General features: G+C 31.1%; 12 protein-coding genes across 12 annotated transcripts; 5 read left to right on the top strand and 7 right to left on the bottom strand.

The window, feature by feature from the left end:
* Positions 1-100: 100 nt before the first annotated feature.
* BX663DRAFT_509135 (uncharacterized protein) lies at positions 101-586 on the top strand (the record flags this gene model as incomplete). The annotated part of the gene is made up of 1 exon (XM_051527581.1): positions 101-586. A coding segment is annotated over exon 1 (227 nt), but the record flags the coding sequence as incomplete, so codon positions are not given.
* On the bottom strand, positions 587-1690 carry BX663DRAFT_509134 (uncharacterized protein). Its single transcript, XM_051527580.1, has one exon. It carries the CDS (start codon positions 1675-1677, stop codon positions 628-630), a length of 1050 nt encoding a protein of 349 aa, XP_051382979.1. The 5' UTR covers positions 1678-1690; the 3' UTR covers positions 587-627.
* An 85-nt stretch (positions 1691-1775) lies between these two features.
* On the bottom strand, positions 1776-4138 carry BX663DRAFT_509132 (WD40-repeat-containing domain protein). Its single transcript, XM_051527579.1, has 8 exons — positions 3926-4138; positions 3761-3854; positions 3544-3688; positions 3367-3491; positions 2852-3297; positions 2417-2797; positions 1933-2359; positions 1776-1873 (listed from the first exon to the last, which is right to left on the bottom strand). The coding sequence occupies exons 1-8, from the start codon at positions 4060-4062 to the stop codon at positions 1856-1858; spliced, it is 1773 nt and encodes a 590-aa protein (XP_051382978.1). The 5' UTR covers positions 4063-4138; the 3' UTR covers positions 1776-1855.
* A 628-nt stretch (positions 4139-4766) lies between these two features.
* On the top strand, positions 4767-5301 carry BX663DRAFT_551849 (uncharacterized protein; the record flags this gene model as incomplete). Its single annotated transcript, XM_051531315.1, has 4 exons — positions 4767-4840; positions 4893-5010; positions 5075-5123; positions 5180-5301. The coding sequence occupies 4 exons, from the start codon at positions 4767-4769 to the stop codon at positions 5299-5301; spliced, it is 363 nt and encodes a 120-aa protein (XP_051382977.1).
* Positions 5302-7819: 2518 nt separating this feature from the next.
* On the top strand, positions 7820-9384 carry BX663DRAFT_509123 (uncharacterized protein). Its single transcript, XM_051527578.1, has 3 exons — positions 7820-8387; positions 8498-8773; positions 8873-9384. The coding sequence occupies exons 1-3, from the start codon at positions 7929-7931 to the stop codon at positions 9371-9373; spliced, it is 1236 nt and encodes a 411-aa protein (XP_051382976.1). The 5' UTR covers positions 7820-7928; the 3' UTR covers positions 9374-9384.
* Positions 9385-9777: 393 nt separating this feature from the next.
* BX663DRAFT_509120 (SecY subunit domain-containing protein) lies at positions 9778-11546 on the top strand. Its single transcript, XM_051527577.1, has 4 exons — positions 9778-9837; positions 9912-9979; positions 10086-10365; positions 10427-11546. Exons 1-4 carry the CDS (start codon positions 9831-9833, stop codon positions 11503-11505), a joined length of 1434 nt encoding a protein of 477 aa, XP_051382975.1. The 5' UTR covers positions 9778-9830; the 3' UTR covers positions 11506-11546.
* Positions 11547-11551: 5 nt separating this feature from the next.
* BX663DRAFT_509119 (uncharacterized protein) lies at positions 11552-12425 on the bottom strand. The gene has a single exon (XM_051527576.1). It carries the CDS (start codon positions 12338-12340, stop codon positions 11630-11632), a length of 711 nt encoding a protein of 236 aa, XP_051382974.1. The 5' UTR covers positions 12341-12425; the 3' UTR covers positions 11552-11629.
* A 556-nt stretch (positions 12426-12981) lies between these two features.
* BX663DRAFT_509117 (uncharacterized protein) lies at positions 12982-14718 on the bottom strand. The gene is made up of 9 exons (XM_051527575.1): positions 14570-14718; positions 14475-14513; positions 14256-14405; positions 14065-14186; positions 13904-14008; positions 13651-13846; positions 13479-13576; positions 13336-13411; positions 12982-13279 (listed from the first exon to the last, which is right to left on the bottom strand). The coding sequence occupies exons 1-9, from the start codon at positions 14591-14593 to the stop codon at positions 13079-13081; spliced, it is 1011 nt and encodes a 336-aa protein (XP_051382973.1). The 5' UTR covers positions 14594-14718; the 3' UTR covers positions 12982-13078.
* On the bottom strand, positions 14599-17484 carry BX663DRAFT_509112 (uncharacterized protein). Its single transcript, XM_051527574.1, has 4 exons — positions 17342-17484; positions 15697-17235; positions 14876-15622; positions 14599-14821 (listed from the first exon to the last, which is right to left on the bottom strand). The coding sequence occupies exons 1-4, from the start codon at positions 17451-17453 to the stop codon at positions 14697-14699; spliced, it is 2523 nt and encodes an 840-aa protein (XP_051382972.1). The 5' UTR covers positions 17454-17484; the 3' UTR covers positions 14599-14696.
* A 63-nt stretch (positions 17485-17547) lies between these two features.
* Positions 17548-18802, bottom strand: BX663DRAFT_509110 (mitochondrial carrier domain-containing protein). The gene is made up of 3 exons (XM_051527573.1): positions 18651-18802; positions 17867-18572; positions 17548-17791 (listed from the first exon to the last, which is right to left on the bottom strand). The coding sequence occupies exons 1-3, from the start codon at positions 18749-18751 to the stop codon at positions 17660-17662; spliced, it is 939 nt and encodes a 312-aa protein (XP_051382971.1). The 5' UTR covers positions 18752-18802; the 3' UTR covers positions 17548-17659.
* Positions 18803-22227: 3425 nt separating this feature from the next.
* Positions 22228-23766, top strand: BX663DRAFT_509103 (uncharacterized protein). The gene is made up of 2 exons (XM_051527572.1): positions 22228-22482; positions 22564-23766. The coding sequence occupies exons 1-2, from the start codon at positions 22278-22280 to the stop codon at positions 23688-23690; spliced, it is 1332 nt and encodes a 443-aa protein (XP_051382970.1). The 5' UTR covers positions 22228-22277; the 3' UTR covers positions 23691-23766.
* A 108-nt stretch (positions 23767-23874) lies between these two features.
* Positions 23875-25827, bottom strand: BX663DRAFT_509101 (nucleotide-diphospho-sugar transferase). Its single transcript, XM_051527571.1, has 3 exons — positions 25093-25827; positions 24939-24994; positions 23875-24795 (listed from the first exon to the last, which is right to left on the bottom strand). The coding sequence occupies exons 1-3, from the start codon at positions 25721-25723 to the stop codon at positions 23968-23970; spliced, it is 1515 nt and encodes a 504-aa protein (XP_051382969.1). The 5' UTR covers positions 25724-25827; the 3' UTR covers positions 23875-23967.
* Between the last annotated feature and the right edge of the window lie 160 nt (positions 25828-25987).

Genomic DNA, 25987 nt, shown 5'->3' with positions numbered 1-25987 from the left:
ATATTCGAGAATATTATAGATTCGAAACTATATGTTATTTATATACATCTTTTAATTTTGGCTAGAAGAAAAAAAAAAAGTAAATAAACAAAAAATAAAAATAAAAAAGAATATAAATGTCTTTATCTTCTTTATTTATTTATAATCTTTTCATCTCATATTTTACTATGTATTTTATATTGATTCTTGTCACTTTACATGTAGCATCAGCTTTATCTATTCTACGCCCTTCTTCTCCTGAAATGGATAGGTCAAGAGTAACTATGAATAGAATAGAAAAAAATCGTTGGAGACATATGAAGATTGCATCTCCCGATGGTTTATTTTCTGCAGCTGCAAATAATAATATTGATATGTTATCTATTGTTCCTATGGTAATTATGTCTGAATCTGCTTTTCATTCAATAGATGAATCTTCTTTTCATGTGAATGATCATCCATCAAGTATCTTATTAGAAGGTACCTCTAAGGAACATATAAAATAGACAGCATTAAAGTCTTATTCATAATAGCAGCTGTAAATACTAGACACTAAAAGAAGTTCACCGGTCAAGGTAATGATGGTGAAATAAAAATGAATGTTCCTTCCTCTTTATTTTTCTTTTTAAAACAATAATAAAAATCGAATTATATTAAACCCTCATATGTCAGTTTCCATTCATTAGCTAAATTAGTAATCAATTCTGCTGTTTCATCTGAAATATCACAATAAAGTACTTCATTTAATATCCTCTTTTCTCTTTCTTTCCATCCAATTTGCATATCATTAGATTTAAAAGAATTATAGTTGAATAGTATTTGTGGTTCACTTAATTCCATAGCATATCTTTCATAGGCTGGAATCAATATTGGAAAGGGAACATCTTGATCTGCTGACAATAATTTAAATTCAAACAGAATATCTTTTGCAAATGGTAAGAGTCCATTTAATACCGCATTTGGTTGAACAGGTAATCTTTTTAAATATTCTACAATAAATAAAGACTGACACCAAAGTGGGATATTACCTCTCACAACTATATCTCGCATATGTTTGTATGGATTCGTAAACCGTATACCCATTGTATAGGATATTGATTTATATATATGAACGGGTGAAGTAGTCATGGCTTGTTGCATCATGTCATTAAAGAGTCCATTAAACGAAAATGTATCAATGAATGGTATTTGTTTACTTTGAGTTAAAAAAACATCATCATAATCTTCATCCCTCACCATCATCGTTGGTGATTGAAGGGGTTCTAATTGTTGTACCATAAAAACGCCTTTTGTAAGTCTAAGAATAGAGTGATGAAATTCATCATTACGAAGGGAATGAGTTAAACGAAGCAAGAGGTGTTCTGACCGTCGTTGACGATATTCAAAAATATCTTTTACTGCAAAAGGTTCTGAATTAAACTTGTAGTTGGGCACATAACGGAACTTGTTAATTATTGAACTATCATCTTGTCTATTTAATTGACGTTCATAAGTTAAAATGTGTTTAAGAGGTGAAGTAATGGCAGGTGAAGTTGTATTAAAGACAGAATTACAAATTTGTAATAAAGCATAATTCCAATGATTACTTGATTTACAAGGTGGTATTATATCTGTTTCATGTCCTTCTCTATTCTGACAAAAGCATTTAGAAATAGGGTTAAGAAGAGGAGACGGTGATTTAGGTTCTTCTTTTCCCATCTTCTTTTATTAACTGAGTATATACACAAGGAAAAAGTAAGAATTTTAAATATTGACTGTTATTTTGTCTTGTATGATTTTATAAGTTTCATACTAAAATTGGTATTGATTCATGAAAGTCTTTCTATTTTTATTTGCATAATAATCAATAAAAATAAAAATACAGGTAAAAAAAAAATTAAATGTCAAGTGGAACCTAGTATAAAACAAGTCAATTAGATGCGTATACATAGACCTATATATTTATATACATACCGAGTCATCATACCACCATACTTTAACTGTTTGATCATCACTACAACTTGCAAGCATTCCTTGTTTAGCATTCCAAGCTGCGTCATAAACTACACCATTATGTCCACGTAGTCTCTGCAAGACTTCTCCTGTATCTTGATCCCAAATATAAACAATTCCATCTTCACTACCTCCAACAATTAAATTATTATCTGCAAAATTCGCTCGAATAAAGTTTTTAGATGTATTTTGATGTCCTTTAAGTTTACGTATAGGTTTTACCATCTTGACATCCCAAAGTCGATTCGAATTGTCCTTTGAACTACTTAATAACAGTGTTCCACTAGAATTCATTTCTACTGATGTCACTTCACCTAAATGAGAAGAAATTGTACGGATACATAAACCAGATACAATATCCCAGAACTTGATTGTATTATCTTTAGATCTACAAGATATATTAGCTTATATGTTTTTTATGTATTTGATATTTCTAATGACTTACGCACTAATAACCAGGTTACCCAAAGGATTAAAAATAGTCTTGGTAACAGCTAATTGATGACCTGGAAAAGTCTTGATGATAGCACCTGTATTTACATCAAATAATCTAACGGTCTTGTCGTAGCCACCGGTCACTAAATGACTTTCATTTGGATGATATCTAACTGAATAAACATCACCCGCATGTCCATTCAAGGTAGTCACACAGCTTATTTTAGTGTTATTCTTTAAATTCCAAATCTTAACCGTAGAATCTCCACTTGCACTAGCTACAAACTCACCACCATGAGTTGTAGACAAGTCCCAAATACGTGATCGATGTCCTTTTAAAACATCTAAACATTCTGCTGATTCTGTATCCCAAATACGCAGAGTATTATCACTAATTATAAATAATAAATACATGATTATTCCTTGCTATCTTGAAAAAATTTACCTTGAACCTGATACAATCTGTTTTCCTTCTTGTCCAATAAATCCTATACATTTGACATTTCCTTGATGTCCTATTAAGGTAGCACCAAGCGCATTTGGTATTACAAAACTTGTATAATCATCTAACAGAGTGTTCACAGTAGGTGCAATCTTAGGATGATACCTTGAGAATTCAATTTGATAAGCAACTGCTTGTCGTAATAGAGTCAACAGACGATCAGGTGGGATATGTCGATTACCCGTACGATCTGCAGATTCAAATTCAAGCATACTTTGCAGTTGATCTACAAGCCCTTCTCTTGACGCCATAATCCCCTCCCAATGTTTAAAACTAGGTGCCTCATGAATTGATTTGGCTGTTAATAAATAACACATATCTTTAAATTCATTTGGCTTTGTTTGAAAATGCTCAAGTGGTTTTAATCGTTTATTTAAAAATGTGAAAGCCTTTTTTTTTTGGAAAGAAAATATAAGTGAAATAGACTCACTCGTATATATAAAAATCATTACTTTTACCTTTTGAATCTCACGTCTTTCTAAATATTCTAAATATTGCTGTTTATAAACTGAATATAAAAACGATCTATGGTTTTTAACTATTGGCTTTGTACATAATTTTTCGACTTCTTGCCAATCTCCATCTATTCCTAAGGGATTAGTTTTTCAAAATGTATACAAAAGTATATTATTTACCCAGAATAGCTTTTTTTAACCTTTTTATTTCCATAGCACGTTCTTCTCTTTCTTTCCATTTTACATTTGTTTCATCATATAATACTGACTGTGAAGCATGGTATCCTTCATCTTGTAAATATTGCATAATAATAGCAATAATATCCTAGTTTATTATATGTGAATTAAAATGTTATTTTTTTTCTTTACAATATACTCTTTTTTTCTTTGACTTTACTTCTTTTAAGCGTGGATCATTAGGATTAAAAATGTCATCAGTAGGCTGAATGTGAGATGTTTGCATACCCATATGTTGATTATAAGTTGCTAATCTATTACATTCAAAGAAACTTAGACATTCCTCGATTATTTTATTTTAAAAAAATAAAATAAAATAAAATACCTTCTTTTATATTTTGCTTGTGGGCTTTGAGAAATGCTATTTGTTTTATTTATACTAGTTACTGTTTCTGGTTCTTCTTTTATAGTCATTGAATCTAAAGCATTTTCAAGTTCGTTTTCTGTTATCAGATTATCCATTGTTAATTTATTTATATACTATGTCAAATATGTACAAATAAAAAAAAAATATACACCAAAAGGAAAAGAAAAAAAAAGTCTCGTCTCGGCAAACATGCAATACACCTTGTATATTAAGATAATATTACGTTGGATTCAAATAAGGAAATCTAAGATTGACATCGTGACTTGTTCGAAGTTGACAAACACTGTTGCTTATGTAACATAATCAGTATTGCAGCCTTTTTTTTTTTTTTCGACAGAATAATTTTTTTTTTAAAAAAAAAAAAATAATAATACAGATGGTTCACTAAACATTTTCTCTTAAAAAAGTTTCGTTTTTTTTCTAAGAGTACTAACATTATGTTATCATAATATGCCATTGATGTTGCAAGCAAAGTCATTATGAACTTTGACGTGGTAGTCTCTATTTAATAAGTCAGCTTTATAAAGATTTATTGTTGTGTCGGATCAGTTGATTGTTATCACAAAGTGACTTCTCTTCAATGTATTCTAAAATACTGGGTTTTGAATAGATATTTAGACGTACTTTTTTTCTGGGACAATTTAAAAAAAAAAAAAAAAAAACTTGGTACGTTTTAGGGAACAGGCACAAGACAGATTAGTAAAATTTCAAGACTATTTTGAAACCATTTGAGATCCACAGCTGAGGCTATTTTTCTTTTCTTTTACAATTTTACTAAATAGTGCCGATTTAACAAGCAATGTCGTTTATTCCATATCAACCAAACCAGCAAGAACAATGTGTAGATGAATATACTACTTCTGATGAAGAAATGTTAGAGAGAGAGAGAGAGAGAGAGGGAAGAAACACAAGACACAAATTATAGTCATGCTCAGTATAGTGTAATGAACGTTACTACTAAAGATAGCATGGCTGATGATGAGTTGGAAGAAATAGAAGACAACTTTTCCAATTTGATACTTGAGGAGGAAGACTTTCAGCTAGTTCAAATAAAGTACAAAAAGTTACTCTCACGCTTAAATTGCTGACTTCATTCACAGTTTGCAGGAAGAGGGTTATCTTGTACCTGAAGCTGCAAAGAAGGCAAGTATTCCTCGTAACACAGCCTAGCCTATAGAATATGGAATAAATTTAATGAGAGTGGTGGTAAAGCTTTCCCAGATTTAAGAATCTCGGTCAATGCAGTTTATAAGCATATGAGGACAAAATGTAATTTATATTTAAGGAGAGCTGAGATTCTTCGTGAAGAACGAGATCCTGATACGACAATTTGAAAGAGAAAGTTGTATAATTGAAAAATGTAAAGAAAGAGAATAATTCTGATTACCAGAAGAATTGTGCTTTTATAGATGAATCAGGTTTCAATCTACATGATATGATTGTAGTCGTCCTTACAACTAAATTAATAGAGATAAACCATCATTTATTACATAGTAAAGAGGTTATTCAAATAAAACTAGTATATTGAACTTCACAGCATAATATTCATTCTAGATTCAGTTTTAATAGTAGTCATTGTTAAGGTATTCGAGCATTAAAAACTAATTATACACATTGTATTATGTAATAATAAGGATACAATAGGTTTATGACTGTTATATTCAATTACACAATTATTTATACATGCCATACATATTATATACACATCTATAATATTAAATATTGCTATGTAATAACTTCTCGGAGGATGATAATGATAGTAGCATATAATAACTGATATTATTGTTATAGCTGGAATATTCACTGTGAATTAATATGAACGCGTTGCTTACTCCAGAAATAATATCTTATTACAAGCTGAATATTTTAGAGATAATATTTACACTGACAACACTTACACTGACAACACTTACACTGACAACACTTACACTGACAACACTTACACTGACAACATTTACACCGACAACATTTACACATAATGATTTATTATACCAGTATTCACTTATCCAAATTATACTTCTATTAATATCACTTACCTTGCGAAAAACATATAAATAGCCCTTGCCACTTTTCCATATTATTTTCTTCTTGGTACAACTTTTATATTATTTTCCTTTCAATGAACTATACAGAGTTTCCACAGACTTGTCTTTTTTGTTTTCTCTTTCTTTATCTTTTTGCGCTTAAAATAGAGGAAACCAAATCAAAATTACAAAAAATAATCGAATTTGAGGATACAGATCCTAGTATTATGATTAAACGAGCCCTTTGTACGTTGAAGAAGTTTTAAACAGCATGGGAAATCAAAAGGTAAAGTTTAAAGACGATGATTTTGAACTGACCGCATCTCAAATAGATCAAAACACACACACACACACACAAAAAAAAAAAATACAGGCTTAATGTTTATTTATTTATTGAAACTAGGAAAATATAAAAATTGGAGAACAATTTACTAATAAAAAAAAATCTAAAGGCCTCTTCCAATCATATACCTCGTCAAATACTCTGAAAACCTTTTACTATCAAGCAAAAAAGCGCACAAAGAACTTGAAATAGTTTTTATTTTTTAATTACAAAATATATGATGCTTTACTGTTATGTAACTGTAGATTTCCTTATTATTATTTATTCAAACTATGACAATAATTATTTGGGTAGCAATAAGTCCTTGTTGTATTGTTTCAAAACCATACAGTTGCAGCTTGTTCTAGATTGATAGTAATATGTATTGTATATTGGCTTTTGATTATTAGCTCTTATTAACAATATAACATTCAGTCGTTATTTTTAACTTTAATCAACTGAATAGTTTGACGTTCAGCCATAACTGATCATGATTTTTTTTTTTTTCATAACTGATGCTTTCCATTACTGTCACCATCACCAAAAGCACATGTTTTTTTTACTCAATACGACAAGAGTACCGCGAATACTGTAAGGGATTTTTTTTTTCACCTCTGAACCACTGCAAAATCTCATGAATTAATTTTTCGGACTAATTAGGTTGTTTACTAGCTCTTTTTTAGATACATATTCATTGTTTTATGCTGTGAATCAGTCCAAAAAAAAAAAAAAAAAAAAAAAAAAAAAAAAAAAAAAAAACAGAAAATCCGTTTTTTTTTCCTTGGGTAAAATATGTATTTGTATTGATGACAAGAACATTTTACTGTTCATTCATATATTTTACTATTCAATCATAAGTTCTACTAACCAACAAAAAATATTATTAGACTTTAAGACTTTTTTTATTGGTAACACCGATTTTTTTTTTTTAATTTTTGCCTTCTAATTTTTGTATTTTCAAACGCGAAACACTATAGTGAAAAAAAAAAAAAAAAAAAAAGCGGGGTTAAATAATAGGGACTAGTAGAATAGCAAGTTATGACTTTAAAACATTTTGAAAAGATGCATACAACAGACTTTTTCTTATAACAAGTGACCTTTAAGGGTTCTGCTGCTTCAAAGTTTATTGAGTGTTTAGAAGCATGTGCAGACATGCCTTTCTACTTTTTCTTGTATGCTTTATGCACAGATTTATTTTTTATTTTTTAAAAGCCTGCATTTTAAGCAACGCTAATCATTTTTTCCTACTAAAAGTGCACTAATAAATTAGTAAAATAGTGCAAATTTGATTTTGCATGTGGTGTGCGTGTCGATCTCCTGTTATGTATAACATGTTTTTTTTTTAGTTTCTTTTTGTCTCGACCCTTAGTCCCCCTGTTTACACCTTTATCTCCTAAACTATCTATTCTTTAGCTCTCCCCCCCCCAAAAAGAAAAATAAGAAAAAAAAAACTCTCCTTAAAACAAATAGATATTTATATAATAATAAATTAGTACCTTTTTTTAGCTTGCGTTTTCTTTTCTTTCTTTCTTTCTTTCTTTCTTTTCCTTGTATTAATTTCTTTATTTTACAAATATATTTGTGTATACTTTAGAGTTATAATTCATCTCTTGCAATGTGGATATATTATCGAACTTTATTCATTGCAGCCTTAGCTACTGCTGTAACTGCTACAGTAGATATCTCTAATCTTCCTAGCAAAACTGATCCTACTAAAGTGTCTATCCCTAATATTCCACAAATGACTTCACATGATATTGCTACTGAATGTAAATATTATCAATCTAATTTCACTATTGACAAAACACAATGGCCTGTAATTTGGGATATTGCAACAAGTAACAATATGGTTGCCTCTGCTGAGTTTACGCGAATTTATAATTCAATTGACTGGACCAAAGCACCTAAAGCTCCCGTACGAAAACTTACACCTGCAGGTGGTCTTGACTTGACAGGATATGACACTGCAAAGGATCCTGACTGTTGGTGGTCAGCTACTCAGTGCGTTCAACCGAAAACAGCCGATATTAATCCAGATATTTATACTTGTCCTGAACCATTAACTTGGGGTCTTGTAAGTTCAGGCTTTTAAGTTTTATATATGTATATACATATTATATATATATTGTTCTCCTTATATAACCTCCTTTTTTTTTTCTATATATATATATATTTATATCTTAGACTTTTGATGATGGTCCTAATTGCTCACATAATGCTCTTTATGATTTACTTCAATCAAACAAACAAAGAGCTTCTATGTTTTATATTGGATCAAATGTGCTTAGTTGGCCATATGGAGCATTACGTGGACATAAAGATGGTCATCATCTTTGCGGTCATACTTGGTCTCATCGTATGATGACTACACTTTCTAACCAAGAAGTTTTAGCTGAATTATATTATACTGCTAAAGCTATCAAGTATGTCACTGGTGTTACACCATTACATTGGAGACCTGTAAGTTTTAGGAGAAAGGAACTGAGGGAGGGGGGGAGGTTGTTATTATATTCATCATAAATTAGAACTTATCTTATTCACTTCCTTTATTCTATATAGGCTTTAGGTGATCTTGATGATCGTGTTCGATGGATTGCGACCCAATTAAACATGACAGCTATCCTTTGGAACTTGGATACTGATGATTGGGCAGCAGGGACAACCCCAGGAGTCACGGCTGATACTGTGAATCAACGTTATCTTGACTTTATCCAAATGGGTACGAATGGTACATTCAAGGACTCGGGTAATATCGTTCTCTCACATGAGATTAACAATATGACGATGCAATTCTTTGCTAATCACTATCCTGCTATTCAAAAGAGTTACAAACATATTACTGATGTCGCTACCTGTATGAATATTCCTCATCCATACCTTGAACATTCTATCACTTTCCCTAGTTTTGATGCTAGTGTTAACAAAAAATTAGGTACAACTACTGGTACTGGCGTTGCTCCTGGATCTACTACTACTTCTAATGCATTTCAATTGAGATTATATTCTAATGTGCCTTTGTTTATTGCTGCATTATTTGGCTTATTTTTAGTAGTTGTATAACAAAAAAAAAAAAAAAAAAAAAAAAAAAAAAAAAAAAGAAAAGAAAAGAAAAGAAAAGAAAAAGAAAAAACAAAAAAAAAGAAAAAACAAAAACAAAAAAAAAAAAAAGAAAATTTTGAACCTACTAAAGGGCCAAAAAAGTTTTATTTATATAATAGATATAGGTTATCAATACATTTCTACATATTTTAATGATCTGCTTAAATAATATCTATAATTTATTACTATTGGCTGTTGTATGTACCTTTTATAAATACTTGTAGTCACTTCTCTATAAAAAGGTGTAGTGATCTGATTGGATAATTTATATCATGTTTTTTTTCTAGACTCAGTCCAAACATAGATAGTGTTTTATTATTGATATACACGTAAAATTTATCTCCCTCTTCTTTTTTTCTTCTTTCTTTTTTTTTTTATTATTTAAACCAAAAGAATAAAAGAATTATAAAAAAACAGAATGGGTTGTAAGTATATTGTTTTATTTAATTTGTGTTGTAAATGGATAGAGTATTCATTATTTAATTTGGAACATCTTTAGTCAGGATTTTACATCTTGTTCAGCCATTCATGGCTATTCTTCCAGAAATTGCACAACCTGATCGAAAGGTAAAAAAAAAAAAAGAGAAAAGAAAAAAAATATATAATGGAAATATAAAAGGGGATAGCATCAACTTTAAACAGAGATCTTGATTATTCAACGCCTTTTTTATAGGTTCCTTTTAATCAAAAAGTAATGTGGACAGCAGTTACATTATTTATTTTCTTGGTCATGTCACAAGTCCCTCTTTATGGCATCATGTCATCTGATTCTGCAGATCCTCTCTTTTGGATGAGAGTCATTCTGGCTTCTAATCGTGGTACACTTATGGAATTAGGTATTACACCTATTGTTACTTCAGGTATGATAATGCAACTTTTGTCTGGTGCAAATATTATCGAAGTCGACTATAGTTTAAAAGAAGATAGAGCCTTATTCAGTGGTGCTCAAAAATGTGAGTCTAAAATAGATAGATAAACTTATTGTATACTCATATATACTTTTTAACTTTGTAGTGTTTGCTATGATTATTGCTTTTGGACATGCTACCGTATCTGTCTTGACCGGCCTTTATGGTAATCCCAAGGATATTGGAGCTGGTGTTTGCTTGATTTTGATCATTCAACTTGTCGTTGCTTCTTTGATTACATTATTATTGGATGAATTATTACAAAAGGGTTATGGTCTAGGCTCTGGCATTAATCTTTTCATTGCTACAAATATCTGTGAAACGATCTTTTGGAAAGCACTTTCACCTACTACTATGGATAGTGGTCGTGGTGATGAATTCGAAGGTGCATTGATTGCCCTTGTTCATCTCTTAATGACACGTAAGGATAAGACTCGTGCACTTAAAGAAGCCTTTTATCGTACTAATTTGCCCAATGTGATGAGTCTTTTATCAACTGCTTCTATCTTTTTACTCGTTATTTATCTTCAAGGATTCCGTGTTGAGATTCCAGTCAAGTCAAACCGTCTTCGTGGTCAACGTGGTTCTTATCCTGTCAAACTTTTTTATACCTCCAACATGCCTATCATGCTTCAATCTACTTTGACTTCTAATATTTTCATGATTTCACAAATGCTCTATAAGCGATTCACAGATAACTTTTTAGTCCGTCTCTTAGGTACTTGGGAAGCTGTTGATGGTACCTCTCAATTAAATGCTGTAGGTGGCATTGCCTATTATCTTTCAGCTCCTCGTAGTTTCACTGCTGCTCTTTTAGATCCTATCCACACTGTTATTTATGTCAGTATCATGTTGACTACCTGTGCTCTCCTTTCTAAGGTCTGGATTGATATCTCAGGATCTTCTCCTCGTGATGTTGCACGTCAATTAAAAGATCAACAACTTGTCATTGCTGGTTATCGTGATACTTCCATGTATAAGGAATTGAAACGTGTTATCCCTGTTGCTGCATCCTTTGGTGGTGCCTGTTTAGGTGCAGTTTCAGTCTTGGCTGATATGATTGGTGCTATTGGTTCTGGAACAGGAATCTTATTGTGTGTCACGATTATTTTCCAATACTTTGAAATGTTTGCTAAAGAGCAAATGGAAGGTGGTATAAGTTTAGAAGGATTGATGGCAGAATAAAAAAAAAAAAAAAAAAAAAAAAAAAAAAAAAAGAAAAAAAAGGAAAGAAAGAAAGAATTTTTGCATATTATGTAATAATAATGATAATGATAATAATAATAATTATGGAAACTTTTATTATTGTTTAAATGTAAATTTGTTTATATATTTTTTCAAAATCAAGACGTAAAGGTATCTTTTTTGTTTCTTTTCCAATGATGAACAGACTTGAAATAAGAGCTAAACTAGTGCATGCAACAAGGCCTCTTTCAAATATGACTTGATATCTTTGTTTATGAGTAGATTTTTTCTTATTGCCATTTATTAAATACTTGAAACCATTCATGATATGATAAGTGCTTGTCATGATCAATCCTACATGTAAAATAGAAGTGAAAAGAGGGCGATTTTGTAAACCCCAAGCGACATAACCAAAATCGATAAAGGAGGAATCGCCATAATAGTGTTTAGGTAAATTACGTACAAGAATATAATGAAGTCCCATAAGGGGTATTAACAAATAGCCTGAGAGACTATGTAAAGAATAGGTTGAGTTGTTGTTATTTGGTGTCCTCCAATAATATCGAATAAGCCATTTGCCCATACCTGCCATGGCATGTGTCACTGCAGCTCCAGTTATCACAAGACCTTCTATATGTTGATCTTGATAAAACGGTCTTCCTAACATAAGCATGCGATTGGATAATTGTACACCACCGACATTAGCAGCAAGTAATTGACTTACATGAACAACTGTAAATGTTGAAAATGCAATAGCAGATATATTTTGTACTTTTGTTAATATATAATAAGTCTTTGGAAGGGATAAAAATGGTCTTTGTGAAGATGTTGACATTTGTAGAAGAAGAGCTATAAAGTGAAAATAAAAATAAAAAAAAAAATAAAAAAATAAAAAATTAGACAGCGTGGGGAAGGGGAGGAGGGTAAGGAAGTGGAATTTATAAACAATAGAGACGAGACGGTTCTCCCCCTACTGCCATTTTTAGACAATTTATCCGTAAAAAGTCTTCCCTTCCCCCACCCCACCCTCCGCTGCCTAAGGTCAAATTTATGGGGAATAATAACTTGTTTCACTTGCGCCATATTGTCTATCCTTGACATGTCCCTACATAATATTAAGTCAATTTTTTAAAAAAAAAATAAAAGTTTCACGCCAGAATAGGTTCAAAATAGTTATTTTTCTGTTTAAAGGTGACCTTTATTTCTAGGTGGTAAATGTCGAATTATGACTAAAAAAAAAAAAAACAAAAACAAAGATTTAATGTATATGTGTGTATGTACACAAAATACTTAATATAAAGGATGAATAATGGTCTTGTTGACCTCTTTTTACAAAACACATTTTAACCTCTTATAGAAGACTAAATTTCTATTTTATCAGTAGCAAAATCATATTTATGCTGATAAAAGTGGCTACTTGTGAATCTGCACCTGCTAATAATGAGTCTGACTATGATTTTCCTCGTTATTTATCAGTACAAATATTGGTAATATTTGGAGTAATTAGTAGTAAAGTATACATCGTCTCTTTGCATAAATTGAGGAAATTTACACTCTATAGAATTCTTTATTATTATTTCTTTGTACGGGATTTATAATAAATCATAAAATCACGTTTGTCTAACATGGTTAAATTTGTTTTTCTAAGCTTGGATATATTACCAAGCGATGAGATTAATACATCACCAACAGGGTCCTCAGATTGATTATGTAATAAAAATTCATTTAAAAGCTCATCCCTTGCAAGTGATTTAACGAGAAGTGTATTATAGAACTACATGAAAAATAAATAAATGAAAGAATTAACATATCAATCCTTTTTTTTTTTACCTGTGAACAGAGCTTAAAGAAATGATAAAATTGATTTCCAACTGTAAAAGTAGGTGGCATGTTACCATACTCATATCTAAAAAATAAAATAAAATAAACTACCAAGTAATAGAAAAGAAGAGATGAGCTGTAATAATACTTACTTGAATGACATTAGTTGAAACATATTTTTTTCTACTTTTTCACATTCCTTAAAGACAGGTGCAAATCTTAATAATGCTCTACCATTCGTTGTTGTTCCCTATAATAATAAAAGCGAATTCATAAATGTTATTCATCAAATGTAATAAAATAGAATAAAATAAAATAAATTACTTCTGCAAATATCACGATAGGACCCCATTTATTCTTTTTCGCTTTTAATGCTAATTCCTCTACTGAATATAATAGTTCATTATTCTTGGAAGGCTTTGATTCAGGTATTTTACTAGTCAATCGGATTGCTTCCCATAAAGAAATGACCCTGACTTTATTTGTTTCTGTATAAAGTTGTGTAAATACAGGATCAAATCTGTAAATATCTATTAATATTATTTCCTCTCTCTATATGTATATATATCTATTTTACCTAAATGCGAGATATAAAACATCAATGTAAGATGTCCAATTAGCTACAATCACACTTCCATTTTGAACTTGAGGACTTTCTATAGGACGTCCTTTTGAATCACGACTATATTTATAAGGGTGTAAATATAAACACATAGTTCCTATTTATTCCAACAATACCTTTTACGAAGAGAAACCGTCTCTGTCTTAATATAGAAGAAGCCTGATAAAAATAAGACAAGACGTAACAATATGGCTGAAAATAGTCTTGTCCACCCTCTTTTTAGTGGTTTGATGGGCGTCTGATTAATGAAGAAATATGAATAATCCATGAACGTGCACATCTATTTTAATTATAAATACATATTTACCAGTAATGTGCCTAACAGAGGTACAAACAAAATGTAGACTAGTGATAGAAGGCTGATGAGAAGTATTTTAAGAATACCCTGAACTGGACCAACAATTATATGAATGATGTTGGATAAAGTGATTAAAAAGCTAGAATCAATACGTGGTGGCTATATATAAAAAGTATCGATATTATTGAACATGTATAAAACGTTTGTATGCATATATAAATAAATTACCACTGGAGGAAGAAAAGGCTGAATACCAGTTCCTGCATCCTGAAATTTTATGAATTAGTCAGTTAAAGTAAAATGACTAATGTTTTGTAACCTACTCTCCATCTAGAATATTTTTCCATTTTTTAAAGAAAAAAAAAAGAAGAATTAATAAAAGAGTTAAAAATAAATGAATTTTTTTCTTTTCTTTTTTTTTTTTTATTATAATTATTATTATTATTTTTGTTATAAATTGTTATTATTTTTCTTATCAGATATTATTTTAAAATCATCAATTTTAACAAATACACCTCTTTGTGGAAATGTCTCGAAATATCGTTTACCTTCAACAGATCCGTCATTATTTCCTACTATATTTTAACTGTTATGAAATAAGACTACACACACTTATTTTTTCTACTTACAGCGTGCTTCTAATTCGACACCAACCCAAGTACCTCTTGCAAACTCTACATTTCCAATGTATTTTATTGTTCCTAACGTTGGTAAAGGTCTTCTTAATAATTCCACTTTTTGTCCAATTTGTGGTATAATAGATACTTCTGTATCATCATCACTACTATAATATCCTCTAACAAGACTCCATCGTTTATTAGTCGAATTCGTCTTTTTTTTCCTCTGCTGTTGTTGTTGTTGTTGGTGTTGGTGTTGGTGTTGATGTTGATATTGTATATTATTCATTCTTGCAGGTAGTTCGGGTAATGCAAATCGAATTGATCTTCGTGTATTTGTAGGGTTATCATTCTCATTTTCATTTTCATTTGTGTTTGTGTTGAAGACTTTATCTAAAGGTAATAACGCGTCAATTAAGCATGTCTCTTTTATCCTATTTTTGTTATGATTGTTATAATCCTCTTCTGTATCTGAATAATATCCTGTCTTTACTGATCTATCGCTTTTAGATTGATGTCGTATTAAGATAGAAGATGATGTAGCATCTGCTGCAGAGAGTGAGCGTGCTCTTCTTTCGGGTGAATGATGATTATTATTTAATGAGGCTTTATGTTTTGATGTTTTAATAGAAGAAGAAGGTGAAATGAGGAGGTTTGTAGAGACTTTCTTTGTAGTAGGCATAAAGTGAAACATGGATGAAAAATGATCGCTACTATCTGTTGATATCTTTGTTAACATACGAACAGGGACATGAATATCTTGTACAACAAATTTAGTTTAGTTTATATAAATAAAGGCTTCTCCTCTCGCTTTTTTTTTTTTTTTTTGTTACCTTCTGCAATCGATTTTAAAATATCTTTATCAATGGTTGAAAAGCCACCCAGGGCCTTAATATCTATCCAATGATTTGAAAGGTATTCAATAGATTTTTGTTTAGCATCTTCAAGAACACGATCGATTACTACATTCTTTACTACCTCTTGTCGACGTCCTAAATCCCTTACAATACCCTGATATAATTTGTCTGCATTTCTATCATTGATTCCTTTACTTAAAATCCATTTCAAGACAAATTCTAAAAAATCGACAGAGAATTCTACAATACCATCTACACAAGATAATAAAACAGGGTACTCTACACAATAATATTCAAAATCATTCGCAACTAGTTCGATTGTAGGTATTAATAATTTATCCATCACGATAGACAAAAGAGAATGTGACCAAGTCGGTAATGGATCTGCACTACGTAAAGCAGATAGACAAAGATGAAGAGAATGAAGGACTCGTATCGAATTTTGTTTTGTAATATTAGAAGATATCTGTTGAGTGATTTGAGTGATAAAGTCTTCCCTCTTTGTAGGTACTGTCTCATGATGATTAATAAATATCTGAGAAATCACTTGTGTTCCATCCTCTGTCATATGTTGACGATGATGATAAAAGTGACTTTGTTCCTGTTTTGTTGCATTGACTAGGATTGCAAATGGCCTTTGAGACCAAAGAGGCACAAATCGTTCAAGTGGATCACTATAGAGTGTCATTAATTTTATCCTCAACTTGGCGATATCCTTGTGTCGTTGAAGATGTTTATCCGTAAAATAGAGCATGAAAGGTAAAAGACGGGCACATTCAGGACAAACACATTTAAATTGATGGCAGATTGTATTCATTCTTGTCAAGACTGCTTTACATATCGTATCAGTAGGATGACCCAAATAGTCTGCAGCTATAAAGACTTGATCCAAGAGACGCAAATCATATCGTTTTGTACTTAGATGACTTTGTGGCGGTGATAAAGTAAAAGTAGAAAGTGAAGGTAAAATAAGTTGTTCGGTATAGAAATAATAAAGAATAATTTTTAACGTAATAGATGAAAAGACATCTGAAGGAAGATGAACAGAGGAGAGTGAGACTTTACGAAACTCTTTAGTAAATAAAACCGTATAAAAATAAGGTGATTGACTAGCAAGCATAAAGCGATGTACTGAAAAGGAGGGTGGCTTCTCCTTTGATAACTGAGGATGATGAGTCGTATTTGGAGTAGCATGGAAGATACTAATGACGACGTCACTGCATATACTTTCATCCATCATTCTTTTCAAGTCAGTTATCCATTGGTCTTTTTCTTCTGATATCACTTTCATACCTAATCTTTCTTCTAAACTTCTTATCTCTTGTTCATCCTCCTTTAATGAAGAAAACTCAGCAAGATACCAAAAGTGGAGTAATTTAGAAAATAATGCATACGAAATAATATGACTGATATTAATATAAGTGATCGGATCATCATCATCATTATCATGTCGATTATTTAATTGAGGTATATATTGATTTCGAAAATCTTCAGGTAACCGTACAAGTAAAATAGCTAAAAAAAAAAAAAAAAAAAAAAAAAAAAAAAAAAAAAAATAACAATAAAAACCTGTAAGTAAAATCTAATTGTTAATGTCTTATTATCTTACTGCGATTATTACCTTTATGCGCCCATAGAGTATCATTATCTGGGAATTCAAAACATACATCAGCTACATATTCTTTTGCATTTTTTAATACATTAGATAAAGACTGTTTTAAATATCCCAGCATGTTGTCGTCTTCTTTTAATAATAATATTATAATAAGGAAAAGGAAAAGGAAAAGAGAAAGGAAAGAAAAAAAAAAGATAAAAATAAAAAAATATTTTTTTTTTAATTATGATTTGTTACACCTCAAGTTCAAAAGTGGCGTGCGTGAGTGTGTATAGAAATTGGAAATTTATGTAAATGGTAATCTAGAGAGGATCATTCTAATTTTTATTTAGATTTTATTCTTTGAGTTGCTTTAATCAATGCATAAGCCATTAAAGTATAGTTTGTGAAAATGTCCTTCATCATAAATAGTAAGGCTTGTGATAAAACAGCCTTAGTTATTTGTGTACTCATACCCTATTAAATCAACATTATGATTAGTGTGTGTGTGTGTGTGTATACAGAATAAAAGACTTGAAAAAAAATATTTACCTTATACCATCCAAAGAAACCTTCAGTTTTAAGAACACGAGTAAGAATATCAAATGAGTCTTTATATGCTACAACCTTATCCTTCATTTCCTTTGATGGTTTCCATTGAAGACGTACTTTTGCCATAATATAAGGATATGTAATAATGGTGGCTAATGTCTTTGCAAGTGCACCTACCAAGAAATTAACACTAGGTGTAAGAGGCAACTTTAGAACTTTAACAACGACTTGTTTAATCTTTTCAAAGCTACCATAAGTGATAGCAGGATTAACACAAAGTAAGAGAGAGGGTTGAATACCTCTCCATAAACCTTTAACGCCTTCTTCAGCAAGAATAGATTGACACGTTTCCAAGACACCTTGTCGTTCACTGGAAGGTAATGTCTGTTGTCGAGTTGTAATAACGGATACTGGTGTTGTAATAAGGGTCGTTAAGGCACCTGCTGCAGCACCTAAAATAAGCTCCATCGCTGTCGACCATGTATCTCCACGAGCGTTATATCTTTTATTGTAATTTTCTCTTAGCATTGAATAACAATAGAAATATGTAAAGTTAGTGGATGCTGTACCAATCAAAGATGATCCAAGTCCAGCATAAAGTCCTGATAAACCTTCTTTTTGAACTATCTGCATAATACCATCCCAAGCTGATGTATAATGTTCTTGATCTTTATTTTTTGTTTGTACCTGAATTCTTGTCTTGATACTTTTTTAATAATAAAAATATATATAATTTAATATTAAATGGCTTATTTTTTTTTTATTGTTTTGTTTTTCTTCTCACATGTCAAGTGGATATACAAGAGTTAATGCAAACATAGCGCCCGCTGACCCAGCAGCTGCATGGCCTATAGGAGGTAGAGTTTCTTTATTAACAGCTGCCATGAAATAATAAGAAAGAAATAAAGAAAGAAGGTGAACAATAATAAAAAAAAAATGCAAATTATTATTATTATTCCAGAGAAAATGCTGACTCAACAAGTTGTTTTTTTTATTATTATTCACCCGAATCGGTAGCTCAAATTACTTGTAATATCCAATAAAAATCCGAAAAGAAAGTGATGACACATGGGAATAGATGATGGTATAGCAGTTAGCAAGGATACAATGATATATGATCCCTATTCATTTTATTTAGAGTGTTATACAAAATAGCAGAAAACAAAAAAGTACCAAGGATCATAAAATTAGTAGGTAGCAATATGGATACTATTATTTAACATGAATAGTATAATTGTCCATAATTACTTCCGGGAAAAGTATTTGGCTCTATTTCTAGCGATTCTTATTTTAGTTTATTATATTTATTAATTTATTTATTTTTTTTAAAAAAAAATATACAAAAGGATTTTACATTATTCTTAATAGGTATAATATAAAGAATACTTTATTGGCTTTTCCATATAAATATTTTCACAATAAGGGAGTTATTTAATAAATAACCTGATATTGCCCATTATTAAAAAGATAGATAGAAAGAAGACTATATAATTCATCTTATAGAATTTTAAAACCAGTCGGATATTTATTAAGGTACAATCAAATTTGTAATGCCAACCAATATATTTAAACAAAGTATTTAAATGCTCTGCACCTATTCAGAGCTCCACTTAATCCTATCTACTCACAATCATACATCACACTACTTAAATAAAGAGTGATGATACAAGTATACGCTTAGAATAAGACCACTTGCCTCCACATTACTGCTACCCTTTCCCCCCCCCCTTTTTTTATGCTCTATATCAAGCTGAAAGAAGATACATCAATATACATAATAAAGATATTTGTGAATTATTTTCAGTACAGTACAATATGGTAGCTGGTGATATTGTTTAAAACATACATCTTTTAATAAAAAAAAAGATATTGAATACAACAGTCTAAATAATAAATCATAGCATTAAATTTTCAACAATGGGTAACATTGTTAGGTAATCATTATCTAACGCTTTTCTATTCTCCATTATCGTCATATTTCCCCTTTCTTTATGACTTGGGAGGCATCGGTTTAAAAATTAATAGGTTCTCATCTAGATAACACAAAGACTTGTTATTAAATATATAAATTGTTCAAAACCTTACTGCAAAAGAATCAATAATATTCGTCTCTCATTTTTAATTGTGCTTATATACATTTACTAGAAGAAACCATCATTATTCTTAAACTTTTGATACACATGGTAAACGGTAAATCATAACAAGTCTATTGATGTATATTATTACCAAATATATAAAGAAAAATGAAAATAGCTAAAAAGACAAATCTATAAAACAATAATGATAATCGGTTGATATTATTTATTCTATAAATTGAATTCATGAAGCACTAATGTATTGCTACTGAATGAGGAGTGATAAACATATTCAGATTGTCACTGCTTCTAATAGAGTTTTATTTTACGACTCATATATACTTGTCGTTGCTTTTATAGTGTATGTTTGCAAGTAATAGTACCTAATTATTGCACATCCTCCTTTAATAAATTTCAAAAAAAATAAAATAAAAATAAAGCCCGACATTCCTCCTTTCGCTACGTCATCATTTTATGTATTTATTTATAAAATATTACGTTTCCTTTTTTTTCTTTTCTTTTTTCTTTTTTTTTTATCCTTATTCCTCCTTTGGTGTTTCTCTTTTTATATGAAATAAATAGGCGTCGTCAAGTATAATGATATACATCTCTAACCCAAACCCACCCCTTGAATTGCAGTCCAGGTTGGACGGGTTCGGCCTTAGCTTTTTAGGTGATCTAAATTAGAGCATATTATCTGAATCTTATCAGACAAGGGTAATTCTAGTTTAGAACTTCGGTTAGTTGACAGTGTCTCCCCCCTAAGAAGTTATGAAATGGTGCTGCTTTTTTTTTTAGAGGTGTCCTTTTTTTGCATTTAAAAAAAGAACCCTTTTCATGTATACTCATTATATCTTCAAAAAAACGCGTTTTATTTATTTCAGTTATATTAGTTTACGGTCATAGACTAATATAACACTAAATGAAAAAAACAAAGGGGATCTTAAGGTAATACTATGTTTGCGACCACCGTGACGTGATAGAATAGTATCGAGAGATATTATATCGTGATAAAAGTGCGAATTTATTACAGGTGCAGTTACGCCTACTGTGTATTCGCTTTTCCTTATGGAAGAGTATAGTCTTCTTTTTTTTTTCGTTGGGATCTGGGGGCTTTTTTGGGATCTGGGGGCCTTTTCTTTGGGATCTGAGGGCTATATTTCCTTGGGATCTGAGGGTTATATTTCTTTGGGATCTGAGGGTTATATTTCTTTGGGATCTGAGGGCTATATTTCCTTGGGATCTGAGGGCTATATTTCTTTGGGATCTGGGGGCCCTCCACGCTACCAAAACAGGTCTTCGTCCTGTGGGGGATGGATTCATTAATCGACTATTGATTAATGATGAACGAAGATTTTGGTACCCTTTTTTTTTAATGATTATGAAATAAATTATCTTGATTTACTTTTAAAAATAAATACAAAACATTTTTCATAATAATCTTCATGTATTAAATAATAAACCACTTGTAGCACGCTAAGTATACGCGATACTTTAAGTTTTCGTATGATAATCTCCTTGTAAGTTATAGTGCTTGTATGTCTTTAGTTTAATATGGATCTGAGATTATAATTCTTTTTCTCTCATAACACTACAAGTAATAGACAGTTTTATTTCTAGTAGTAGGAAATCTGCTCAGCTCTCTTTTAATGAATAGAGTAAATATTATTTCTTTAATTCTATCATGTTGATAGTTATTTCATATAGCCTTAATAATAAATGTCTTTTTTTTTTTTACATTAAGAAAAATAAGGATATGATGTTTTACAATCTTGTGAAAAGAAAAAGGACATCGTAAGTCTAATGATAAATGGGCTGACAAATATAGTAATTCTTCTATAAATGAAATTTACCAAATAGTAGGCAGTACATCAAATACTGAGTAACAAAAAAAAAAAAAAAGCTACAATACTTATGGGTTTCAGGCACATCGAAAAATAAGTTGTTCTAATTGGGGAAGAAATCTGATCTATTTACATTAATAAAAAAAAAATTATATCCATTCACGCGTTTTTGAATATAGCCTTTCTTCCTATTAAAATGTTTCTTGAAATGATTAGAAAATGATAGCAATGTTTTCAAGCCTTATTTCTTTAGATAGTTTTTCTTTATCTGCTTTAGTTTTATGAATAGAGGATTCTTTTTTTTCTTTTACTAAATTCTTGAACTTCCGCCTATTCGGGGAAACAAAACCACCCAAATATAGTCCATTCGTTCTAGAAGTTAGGCATCATAATATTTAAATCCTTAACACATATATATATAGCAGCAGGGAACGAAGATCCTTTTTTTTTCTTTTTTTTTTCTTTTTTATTTTCTATATATAAAGACTGAATATGCCAGTGATTGTTCCTTTTTTCTCAGGGGCAAAACAACTTACTATTGAACTCGCTGAACCGGTAGTTATTTTAAGAGGCACCCATGACGATAAGATTACACATGTTCTTCAAGGTGAAGTAAGCCTTGTTTTAACAAGACCTATCTCTATTTCACAAGTTGTCATTCAATTTGTTGGCAAATCTCATGGCTTATGGCCTGAAGGTAGTCAATCTATCTAATTTTATTATACAATATGACTGAAGAAGAAAAAAATTTTTTTTCCTTTCTTTCTTTCTGTATTAGGCATTGGAGCTAGAGGTACTAAATATTATCATGAAAAGATAATACATGAGCAAAATATGATATTACAATCTTATCCAGATACACCAAGACAAGAAGGTATCTTATCAGCTGGTATTCATCGTTGGCCCTTTCAATTTTTATTATCGAACCAGCTTATCGAAACAATTGAAGATGAAATGGCTAAAGTATTTTATTATGTGACAGCCGTTGTACATCGTATCGGTATGGGGGCTACAAAACTTCAAAGTCGACGAGATATTCTTTTATTAAGGACACCCAACTGGTCAGATAATGCGTTAACAGCCAACTCACTCCCTACTACATCCATTACGTCTGAACGTCGATTGGAAATATGTGATGCTACTATCTGTATCGAAAAATCAAATGTCTCCTCTGGTACTCAATTTCCTATCATCATCTCTCTTTCACCCAACCTTAAAAATATTTACCTCGAATCCATTTCAGTTGTCTTGACTGAAAAACGCGTTTATAGATTACCAGAATTCCAAGCATTTCGTTCAGAGACACATGATTTTAAAGTCAATATTGCATCCATTACAAACTTAACAGATTCAACCTTCCATCATCAAAGATTTGATTTATCCATGAAAGACATGCGTCGTCTCTTGAACGTCAAAAACGCTCATATCCCTTTAAATGATCATGGGCCCTTTTATTACCGCTTGATTTTTACATTACCCAATTGTGTCTACCTCAATCATACCTCTACCTTCTCAGAGATCGACATTCGTCATACCCTCAAGATTCGCATTGAACTTTCTTCATCTAGCAATCAAACAAGAACCCATATTCGTTTAGAGACACCCATTACCATACTCGATTGTCGTTTAAAAGAAGATTATAACGCATTACCTACCTATGAGGAAGCACTTTTACTGGATCCTATCGTTGATCATGACAGTACTGTCGATTCAAAATCTCCAGGATTCTTTATCTGTCCTTGTTATTTGGAATATAAAAAGAAACGTAAATGTACCCGTCGTGACTGGATGTTAATTCGAAATGAACAACATTTGCTTTCTTCCGGTATCAATGCTACTACCCAACACTCGTTCCATTCTGTGCATCCTCCACCTTCTTATGAATCTATTGATATGAAACAATAGTTTGTATTTATTTAGCTTATTTATTTATATTTTTTTTTTTTCATTTACATTTATAATTTATTAATACTGTAAATATAAGTTTTATTGCATTCACAAAAAAAAAAATAAAATATTTTCTTTTTATTGTTATGTAATTTTTTTCTTTTTTTTTTTTTCTTTTTTTTTTAAAAAAACAAATAGGTATAAAAAAAAAGAGGGTACAAAGGGATAGGATAAAATAAAATAAAGCTAAAAATAGGCTCTTTTTTTTTTCACAAAATTATTAAAAAATCTTAATCTAATTCAAGGAACGAATTAAATCCTCTTTGGTTTCAATAATAGCAGGAGTCTTGATTATTTTCCCAGCAACGAAATCCGCAAGGCCTTCACCAGCATAAGAAACCCAAGGGGATAATTCAAATTCGAGCTCTTCAAAGTTACCATCCTGTTCTACTTGACCACCTGCAGCTTCAATAAAGCGCACGTGTTGTGCAACGATATCTCTCCTCGATGTTTCAGGACAATCTGCACCTGTTCCAGGCGCATTCTTGAGGGGTGAAAACTCATCCTTACGATCAACTTCAAGTACAGAAAAGTGATTTGCAAAAGGAAAGACGTCAAAGACAAAGCACTCTAGTTTCATACCACTATTTGATTTAGGTACAACCACTTCCCCTGTAGACATATCAACATACTTGATCTTCTTTTTAGCAATGTGATATTCGAGTTGTGAGGCAAATTGAGGCACACGTTCCAGAAATTCAGTTGAAAAGAAATGATTTGCAATATTAGCTGCTCCAAATAACAAGGATGCACCATCTGCTGTTCGCCTTTCAGAGACCTCCTGTGAGATTTCAGAGTATTCGACTACACTGTATTTACCATCACGAACACAGACAACACCTACTGGCTCCTCGGGGGCTACTTTACTAACTACTTTCACACCACAATCAGTCCCCTTCGAGACAGAATAGCCAATAAAGACGGGATCAGCGACTCGAGCAAGACAATTATCGACACAGTAACAATGTGAATAAAGGATACCTCGCTCTTTTAATGATTTGATAACACCTTTATTTTGGACTGCTGCATAAATACCTCCATTACCATCAGGTGCTATAGCCACCTAACAAAAAAAAAAAAAAAAAAAGAGAAATATGAATTTCCTGACTCCTTCTTTCCTCCTTCTCTTATTTTTCCCTCTCCCCTCCTCTCTCTCTCTCTCTATCTGTTGTCTCCTTCTTTCCCCTTATGATGCAAGTACATTACCTTATCTTTTGCTTCTAAAATAATCTTACCATCCATGGTCAAACATGGAAGTGTACCTATGAAATATATGTTTTTTTAGTTTTTTTTTTTCTTTTTTTTTTTAAAAAAAAAAAAAAAATGCAATCCGATCATTATAAAAAAAAAAGATAAATACCTTGTTCAAAAAAGATAATGTTCTCTTTCTTGAGACCAAAAAAGTGATTTGCTTCAAAGAATTGATAAGTAGGAGCATGAGTAGGACCTGAGGTCATGATATACCAAGGAATGACACAATCCTTAAGTTGAGATGGTCTTTGATATTGACGAGCAATATCCTGAAGACGTAAGATGCGTTCAGCTTGAAGTTGAAAGAGGGATTTTTTAGAGGGTAGATTGATGTTATAACAGCCCTTTGGATCAGAAGAACCGAGACGAGTCCCCTGACCACCTGCCATCAAGATCACAGCGACCTTACCTTGAGCAATTAATGAAAGACCTAATGTTTCCCAATCACGGATTTGTTCAGGTGAGGACTTGAGAACAGAGTCAAAGACAGCCTCTGGTAAAGGTTCAAAGGTTGTGTTGGAATTCAAGACGGATGCCTCAGCTCCCTTGATAGCTGTTTTGTAAATTTCATTCAATCGCTCTACATCAAGATCCAAGAGTTGATAAATCAGTTGAGCTTGTTGTTCCATCTCAAGTTCATCAAAGAAATGAAATACATGACCTTGTCCATTCTTTTCAAATCGTTCCTTTAAAGCTTGAAGTTCGACTTCATTGATTGGAAGAAAGGATGATATAGTCATTTTTATTTTTTTTTTTATATTTTGAAGAAGAATAATAATAAGAAAAAGAAGGCGAGTAATAAAGATTTTATTATATAAATAAGAAGAATAAAAATAAAATCAAATAAAATAAAGAAAGAAAGACAAAAATAAGATTAAAGTATCTAAATTATATATGTAATGATAGCGGGGTTGTTATTAATCATAATGATAGATTACAAGACCAAAAATAGATTTCAAGTTATACAATAAAATAAAGGCACATTTTTTTTTATTATTATTCTA

This window comes from Cokeromyces recurvatus, assembly GCF_025118155.1.
Source record: "Cokeromyces recurvatus strain NRRL 2243 chromosome Unknown BX663scaffold_12, whole genome shotgun sequence".
Lineage (NCBI taxonomy): Eukaryota > Fungi > Mucoromycota > Mucoromycetes > Mucorales > Mucoraceae > Cokeromyces > Cokeromyces recurvatus.
The sequence above is the reverse complement of the archived record's forward strand: the minus strand, read 5'-3'. Positions and strand labels throughout refer to the sequence as shown.

Bases quoted from the DNA above. Each gene is read 5' to 3' on its own strand.
- BX663DRAFT_509103 (XM_051527572.1), top strand. From the start codon at position 22,278: ATGCCAGTGATTGTTCCTTTTTTCTCAGGGGCAAAACAACTTACTATT. The intron at 22,483-22,563 runs GTAGTCAATCTA...TTTCTGTATTAG, and splicing joins TCATGGCTTATGGCCTGAAG to GCATTGGAGCTAGAGGTACT.
- BX663DRAFT_509101 (XM_051527571.1), bottom strand. From the start codon at position 25,723: ATGACTATATCATCCTTTCTTCCAATCAATGAAGTCGAACTTCAAGCT. The intron at 24,995-25,092 runs GTATTTATCTTT...TATATTTCATAG, and splicing joins CATTATCTTTTTTGAACAAG to GTACACTTCCATGTTTGACC. The intron at 24,796-24,938 runs GTAATGTACTTG...TTTTTTTGTTAG, and splicing joins TTTTAGAAGCAAAAGATAAG to GTGGCTATAGCACCTGATGG.
- BX663DRAFT_509110 (XM_051527573.1), bottom strand. From the start codon at position 18,751: ATGGCAGCTGTTAATAAAGAAACTCTACCTCCTATAGGCCATGCAGCT. The intron at 18,573-18,650 runs GTGAGAAGAAAA...TTATTAAAAAAG, and splicing joins CTTGTATATCCACTTGACAT to TATCAAGACAAGAATTCAGG. The intron at 17,792-17,866 runs GTAAATATTTTT...TTGATTTAATAG, and splicing joins GTTTCTTTGGATGGTATAAG to GGTATGAGTACACAAATAAC.
- BX663DRAFT_509112 (XM_051527574.1), bottom strand. From the start codon at position 17,453: ATGCTGGGATATTTAAAACAGTCTTTATCTAATGTATTAAAAAATGCA. The intron at 17,236-17,341 runs GTAATAATCGCA...TTTTTTTTTTAG, and splicing joins TACTCTATGGGCGCATAAAG to CTATTTTACTTGTACGGTTA. The intron at 15,623-15,696 runs GTAACAAAAAAA...TTGTTGTACAAG, and splicing joins TTTAAAATCGATTGCAGAAG to ATATTCATGTCCCTGTTCGT.
- BX663DRAFT_509120 (XM_051527577.1), top strand. The intron at 9,980-10,085 runs GTAAAAAAAAAA...CCTTTTTTATAG, and splicing joins TTGCACAACCTGATCGAAAG to GTTCCTTTTAATCAAAAAGT. The intron at 10,366-10,426 runs GTGAGTCTAAAA...TTAACTTTGTAG, and splicing joins ATTCAGTGGTGCTCAAAAAT to TGTTTGCTATGATTATTGCT.
- BX663DRAFT_509132 (XM_051527579.1), bottom strand. From the start codon at position 4,062: ATGGATAATCTGATAACAGAAAACGAACTTGAAAATGCTTTAGATTCA. The intron at 3,689-3,760 runs GTAAAGTCAAAG...ATAATAAACTAG, and splicing joins ATGATCCACGCTTAAAAGAA to GATATTATTGCTATTATTAT. The intron at 3,492-3,543 runs GTAAATAATATA...CCTTAGGAATAG, and splicing joins GTTAAAAAAAGCTATTCTGG to ATGGAGATTGGCAAGAAGTC.
- BX663DRAFT_509117 (XM_051527575.1), bottom strand. From the start codon at position 14,593: ATGGAAAAATATTCTAGATGGAGA. The intron at 14,009-14,064 runs GTATTGTTGGAA...TTATAAATATAG, and splicing joins ACGGTTTCTCTTCGTAAAAG to TCGTGATTCAAAAGGACGTC. The intron at 13,577-13,650 runs GTAATTTATTTT...TTATTATTATAG, and splicing joins CTATCGTGATATTTGCAGAA to GGAACAACAACGAATGGTAG.
- BX663DRAFT_509123 (XM_051527578.1), top strand. From the start codon at position 7,929: ATGTGGATATATTATCGAACTTTATTCATTGCAGCCTTAGCTACTGCT. The intron at 8,388-8,497 runs GTAAGTTCAGGC...TTTATATCTTAG, and splicing joins AACCATTAACTTGGGGTCTT to ACTTTTGATGATGGTCCTAA. The intron at 8,774-8,872 runs GTAAGTTTTAGG...TATTCTATATAG, and splicing joins CACCATTACATTGGAGACCT to GCTTTAGGTGATCTTGATGA.
- BX663DRAFT_509134 (XM_051527580.1), bottom strand. From the start codon at position 1,677: ATGGGAAAAGAAGAACCTAAATCACCGTCTCCTCTTCTTAACCCTATT.
- BX663DRAFT_509119 (XM_051527576.1), bottom strand. From the start codon at position 12,340: ATGTCAACATCTTCACAAAGACCATTTTTATCCCTTCCAAAGACTTAT.